Here is a 7378-nt window from a genome sequence, read left to right as displayed (position 1 = left end):
TATATATATATATATATATATATTCATGTATATTTCTTTTAAATATCCTTTTAACATAGAAATTATTTCGGTCCAAGCATTTGTTCGGGTCTAACCCACTGATCGAATTGTTCCGCCGTTATTCCATGTTTTAACGCCGATTCTTTTAGTGTAAGCTTTTCTTTGTGTGCGTATTTTGCAATTGTAGCAGCCTATAAAAAATATAGATATAAATCCTTACAAAAATATTAATTATATATACGAGGTGTTAATTAAGTATGTTGCCGTACTCAACAGAGCGATTCTTTGGTTTATTTCAAGTAAAAAAGTCCATATAAACATGTGTCCTAAAAATGTGTTTAGCTGTTGAGCATGGCAATATACTTAACTAACACCCTGTATATATATAATATGTGTGTGTGTGTGTGTGTGTGTGTGTGTACTATAAGAAACTCCTGTTCCATATTCATCCTAAAGAAACACAAATTTATAAATACCTTATCATAACCAATATGTGGATTCAATGCTGTGACAAGCATCAAACTTTCATTCACGTTTCTTTGTAAATTATCAATATTGGGAACAATGCCAACAACACAATTTTTTGCGAACGAAGAGCAGGCATCGCCTAACAATCTTGCAGATCTCAAAGTGTTCGCAACCATAATCGGTTTAAAAACATTAAGTTCAAAGTGCCCATTACTACCACTGATACTTATTGCCACATGATTACCCATTACTTGACTACACACCATGGTCATTGATTCAGTTTGTGTAGGATTTACTTTTCCAGGCATAATAGAACTTCCAGGTTCATTTTCTGGGAGAGATAATTCTCCTAAACCGCATCTAGGTCCACTTCCAAGGAATCTAATGTCATTTGCGATCTATGCAGATTATATATATAAGCTGTTAGAAGAACACAAATCGGCAAGTTATAAATACAATTTTTAAATAGTTATGTGTATCAATACCTACTTTCATTAGAGAAACAGCTACTGTATTAAAAGCGCCATGTACTTCGACAATTGCATCATGCGCAGCTAGAGCTTCAAATTTATTTGGAGCACAGACAAAGGGTAAACCAGTGAATTGTGCAATTTTTGCAACTGCCTTTTCTGAAAAGCCTTTTCGCGTATTTAATCCAGTTCCAACCGCTGTACCGCCAAGAGCTAATTGATATAATCTTGGGAGTGTATCTTTTACTCTTTTAATACCATATTCAATTTGCGTAGCATATCCTGTAAAAAATTTTAATATTACATATTAGAGATGCGTCCCGTTATGGGCTACAGCGCTTGTAAGCATCGTTCGTTCTTTAATAGATAACAAGGATGAAACTGATTACAGCGTGTAAGCGTAAAAACAAAACACATTCTAAGGCTGTTTTCTTATAACTAACTAATGTACACTTATAAAACCTTAAGATATATATATATATACACACACATGTATATATGTGTTTGATATTTGGCGAAAGCGAGAAAGAAAGTTGTCTAGTGCAGTCTAGTATAGGAATAAAACACAAACCTATTGTATACAGGACTGGGCATGTAGTTAAAACTTTTATTTAAAGCACAGTTTTGGCAGTACAAGTATTTCAGCGGAGCACATGTAAGTATTATGTTGCGACATAACATCAAATACTATTCAATAAAACGGCTACTGTAGCTACAACGATGTCATATTTTTCGAGCAAGTACAAAGAGGCTCTCTAAAAATACAGAAACATCTAAACAATTTGAACAGAGATTCAGGTTATAATGTAAGTAGAATATGGAAGACTGCTCTCTTGATAAATCAAGAAAGTCTCCCTCCTCCCTTCTCCAACATACCCTCGTCTCCTTCTACAGTGTCTGCATAAAGGGAATTCTCCGGAGGAGCAGCTCGGTAACAGTGCGCTCCTTGCTCTGATGAAGTGAACAGCGAGGTTCACGAAACGTAGGCATTAGAAATGGATGAAAACACGCAAATCTTATGGCATTTTTGAAGATAATATCCGTGAAAGCTAAGAAAGCCATAGTATTACGTATTTTGTATTTAAAATCGAAAGATTGAAAGTTTTTTATATTTTGTAATTCAAATAATAAAATTGATTGTCAATGTGTTAGTATTTGAAATACAAAATACAAAATATACTGTCAAGGTGTAGCCACAATAGAAGGAATAAGGAATGACGATTTCAACTTAGAAACTGTGTATTCCGGTATGTCTGATTTCTGATAGGTTGAAATAGTTATTCCTTATTCCTTCTATTGTGGCTGCACTCTCAATCTTTCGTTATTATAATACCAAAGTACAAAATACGAAATATTTTCATGTGCTCCGCTAAAATACAAAATACAATTGTCTTACAAATACTGTTATTTTAATAAAAGTATTTCAAATACATGTCCAGCCCTTATTGTATACATATGAGCGATTCCAAATTAAAATACGAGAGTGGTTCAAATATGATCGAAATTTTTTGTGTGAATACAAATCAACGTAGGTAAATATGCCAACATTGATTTGTATTTATACAAAAAACTTTATTGAGTGAGTGTTTCCTCACGGCCTGAATAGTTGTAATCTCATAACAATGTAGTCATTATTGCGAACAAATTTTGTATAAACTGCATAGTTTAAAGAAGAAACGCTACCGAAAGCGCAAATGCGCAACGGCACTGTGTTCGAACATTGCAACGATTACAGAAACAACTGCTACTAGACCACAACTATACCGCGTCCACGGAGAGATCGACCATGATCCGCACATTTTATGATTAGATTAGGGAACTTGAACGCGTTATTTAGTGCCGCATGTATTATTGTTGTACCCTTGGGTAGCTCCAAGAATATGGTCGTCCTCTTCATGGACGCTATATATCCAGGGCGTAAGCAGACGCCCCTACCTGTTAGTCAGTATAAATACGTCCACGTTCATTTGTATTCAACACAAAAAAGTCTCGTTTACATTTAACCATTCATATAGTTTGCATAAATATAAACCTGAAAATTCTTGACCCAATGTCAATGGTACTGCATCCTGGGTATGTGTTCTACCAATTTTTATAATATCTTTCCATTCGTCTGCTTTATTTTTCAATGCTTTATGTATTTCTTCTAAGCCTGGAATTAATGTTTTATGAATTTCTAAGGCAACAGCTATATGCATAGCTGTTGGAAATGTATCATTGCTACTCTGCGACATATTAACATGATCATTTGGATGTACAGGTTTTTTGGAGCCAAGTTCACCACCAAGTATCTCAATTGCACGATTGGCAATAACCTAAACATTTTAAATACATTTTAAATATGTTAAATCAAATAGTTATTCATAGGACGATCACTTTATTTCACAGGATGATTATATAGTTTAGTATGCTGTTGAAATTAATATTTAACCTCATTGACATTCATGTTAGTTTGTGTGCCAGATCCAGTTTGCCAAATAATTAAGGGAAAGTGATCATTATATAACTTTCCGCTTATTACTTCATCTGCTGCCTTACTAATAGCATCGGCAATTTTAGGATCTAAGTTATATTCTTTATTTACTTCTGCAGCAGCTTTTTTTAATATACCCATAGCTATTATCAGCCTGCACTGTAAAAATAATCATAATTATTTCAAATACGAGAGAGAGAGAGAAGAAAATGTATTAATTAAAAAAAAAAACAAATAGTTTAATTTATCGCTATTGCTTACAGGCATACGTTCAAACGTATCACCAATTGGAAAGTTCATCATTGCTCTAAGAGTTTGTGCACCATAATATTTGTTTGCAGGAACTTTTAATTCTCCAAATGTATCTCTCTCAATTCTATAATTTTTGCTTTCTTGTTCCTGCACATACAAATTATATAGTTATATTCACATTGATAACACTAAAATATATTAAATCATGTACGTATTAGATACTTTTGTAATATAGGTATTCTTATATGTATATATGTATATTGTGTATTTTTATCTTTAATATATTTCATGACAGTAAAACTTATCAGAATTTATAAAGTTGTATTATACACAAATTATCATATAGCAGTTTGTTTTCTGTAGATGTAGTAGTAGTAGTAGTAGTAGTAGTAGTAGTAAAAATACAGGTGGAGCTATGACAGCCGCCTAACATGACCTAGATCGTTAAGGTTCCATACCATTGTCACTCCCTGTTTGTCTCTAAAGATTAGGCGGTTCCAGCCCAGCCCCGTACCATGTACTAGGCTTATGAGATCGCCTATCTTTGCTCCGTCTAGATCCTCAGGCATCAGAAATGTATTGCCTCAGGATCCATATCTCTTGCAGGCAAGCAGAGGGCGCTTTCTATAGATAATCTTTAGATTTTATTTTTCTAAAATCTAAAGATTATCTTTATTTTCTTATTAATTCGAACCATATAGATTTCATTGCTTAAATAAATTAAAAATTCTGCATGTGAAAGTTTTAAAGTAAAAAAACCTAATAGTTTATAAAATATCTCACTTTACATAAGATATTTTCCTCTATATATTCTTCATATAAAAGTATTAAGACAGAGATATAATAAAACTGAATGGTTTTCGAGTTATTTTATATTTTATTCTGGCACATACAGGCATGAAATGTTAAATATTTCGTAAACTATTAATTTTTTGATCATTGTATCTTAATACTTTTACAAACAGAATAATGAGAGAAATCCATTGGTGTAAAAAAACACACAGTTGGTTATTTAAAAAAATTATTCATTTTGTTTACATATTTTTTTAAAGTAACTATAAATTTTCTTTATACTAATTAATTCATTTCATTATTCTGTTCATAAAAGTATTAATATACAATTATCAAAAAATTAATAGTTCACGAAATATTTAATATTTCATGTCAATATGTACCAGAAAAAAGTATAAAATATCTCGTAAATTATTGGTTTTTTTTTATATCTCTACCTTTATACAGAAGAATTAGAGGAATCACAATATGTAAACAAAATCATATAATTATATTATTTAAGAAAATGGTGATGATCTTCATAGCTTTTTAAAGTATTTACCAAGAAAAAAACAAGGTAATCAAAGTTTTCCTCAAAACAAATGTTTCACTTTCATTTGAAACATTCTTTTGTATCATCAGAAATAATCGAAATATTCAAGATGTTCGATTTAAGTGGACACTACTCTGTATATACCTACAGTATGCGTGTGCGTGTGTGTGTGTTGTGTGTGTGTGTTGTGTGTGTGTGTGTAATTTGAAGAAACGAATTTGATCTTTAACCCTAGCTATACACTTTTTTTTTCTTGACATACACACTCGAACCCCTCCATCCATATTTGTCACTGTAACTTCCATAAAAATGGATATATTTCAATTACTTTTTTTTCAATCGATGAAGAATTGATTAAGAAATAAGTCCATAATGTGTAAAAGTCGATAGAATCAAAGAGCTTCGATATACATAGGTTCACAGAAAAAGAAAAGTTAAAGTTTAAAAACACGAAAAGATCTCGATTTAGAAAATTGGACTGGGGTTTTGGGATCCCAGTGTGTAATAGCTATTAAATCTGGAAAGCTATTCTATCTAAAAAACAAATACAACGACAAAATATAAAGATTTCTTGTGATACCATGTAACTTTTATCAAACAGTTTTCTGCTATTTTCAGTTTTAAAAAACAATTAAAAATGTGATAGTAATATTACTTTATCCTTTTATTTACAATATAACAGAACAGAATATTAAAACTATTCACCATTTTATTAGAATTTTGTAAGATGTTAGATGTAATCAGTAATACATTGGCAGAAAGACTGAAGGTTAATAGAATGCAAAAATCTGTCATCTCTGCATGATAAGAATATGTAAGATGTAAGTAAAACGTGTGTGTGTGTGTGTGTGTGTGTGTGTGTGTGTGTGTGTGTGTGTGTGTATGTGCAAAGATATAAAACAGGTACATATAGATATAATTAAAAATTGTATTTTAATGTTTGTACAATATCTTACATATTTGAAAATGTATGCATATTTTTAATATCATAACAATTTATTAAAACAAAATACGTCATTTTTTATAAAAGAAAATTAACGATATACTTTAAAAAAGAATATATGATATTATTACGAATATCTTTAATAAAAATAAAATAAAACGCCAACAAAATTAAAAACCGATGTTTCAACTTTTGGTAAATTTTACCTGTTTGATAAAATTTAAAAGTAAGTAGCAAGATTACTCAATCACATGCACAGATTGCCAGATTTATCTACAGGTAAAATTTATCAAAAGATAGAATGATCGGCCCTTAGAATATTAGTATATAAAATTACGTAAAATCAAGTATTACATAAAAGATATATATGCGCGTGTGCGTGTGTAAACAAGATTAAAATACATTTGTTAAGACTGTCGTGTATATACCTTATTGATCATAGCGACTGTCGAAGTAGACAAATATAATTTTAACGAAGAATAAACCGATAATTTTTTCAATTGACGCAAACTATGATTAGAGAGATGGCACTTCAGTATGTTCAACATCGTTGTTTTCAAAGTTTTGACAATCTATGTTAGAGTGATATTCAGTAAATTTTAAAGAAAAGACATGAGGGGACAGGATAAGAATAACGAACAACAGAGAGAAAGCTGAGAGCGGTTATGGCTGCGTTCGGAAACATCACCCGGGTGCCCCCGTGTATCACCTTATCCTTATTTAACATTGAGTAAACAACAAGGATAAAACGATGCATTGAGGCACTCGGGTAATATTTTTGAACGCAGCCTATGTCTAGAGATCCTAGAGTAGGCTACGTTTCGATGGGTTTCGGAATGCAGCTTGCTCACCGAGCGATTGGTTCTTATTCATAAATCGACAAGTAAGAACCAATGGCTGCGTTCAGCAGAACGTTTGTTTTGCCGATTGGATTGAGATTGCGATTGGTGATTGCGATTACTTTTCAACCAATCAAAGCAAAGCAGTAACCGATTGAAATCCGATTGAGATTAATGACTGCCGTTTAGACAATGCTCTATTTTCTAATCGTTAATCGCAGTTGTCGGCCAATCGTAGCCAATAAAATATTGTGATTTTAATCACGTGATACCAAAGCACATGTGTCTCGATAATACAATATATTAAATTGTAGTCTAAAGTGTCACACTTGATACAAGGATATAAGTTTATGTGTATAATGCCTAGACTGAGTTCTAGACTGAGTTCCAAGAAAAGGTTATGATGTAATCCTTTCTCCTTTCTTCTTGCTATTCATCGATGCATCCAAATTCTCTTGTTGGTATTACTTGCAAGGAGCATAATAATTATCACAATCAATTCTTGCTCGTGCAGTTGCCAATATTTCTTGGCATTTTTTCGATGCTATTTTTCACAGACACAATATATTAGCGGCCACAATTCTTACAATCGTCAGTGTTGGTCAGTGT

General features: G+C 31.9%; 1 protein-coding gene across 1 annotated transcript; it reads right to left on the bottom strand.

The window, feature by feature from the left end:
- Positions 1 to 7: 7 nt before the first annotated feature.
- LOC108730064 (fumarate hydratase, mitochondrial) lies at positions 8 to 6572 on the bottom strand. Its single transcript, XM_018459551.1, has 7 exons — positions 6359 to 6572; positions 3673 to 3810; positions 3370 to 3570; positions 2971 to 3253; positions 958 to 1220; positions 477 to 866; positions 8 to 191 (listed from the first exon to the last, which is right to left on the bottom strand). Exons 1-7 carry the CDS (start codon positions 6476 to 6478, stop codon positions 63 to 65), a joined length of 1524 nt encoding a protein of 507 aa, XP_018315053.1. The 5' UTR covers positions 6479 to 6572; the 3' UTR covers positions 8 to 62.
- Between the last annotated feature and the right edge of the window lie 806 nt (positions 6573 to 7378).

This window comes from Mycetomoellerius zeteki, unplaced genomic scaffold (genome assembly GCF_001594055.1).
Source record: "Mycetomoellerius zeteki isolate Tzet28-1 unplaced genomic scaffold, Tzet1.0 scaffold83, whole genome shotgun sequence".
NCBI classification, from domain to species: Eukaryota; Metazoa; Arthropoda; class Insecta; order Hymenoptera; family Formicidae; genus Mycetomoellerius; species Mycetomoellerius zeteki.
The sequence above is the reverse complement of the archived record's forward strand: the minus strand, read 5'-3'. Positions and strand labels throughout refer to the sequence as shown.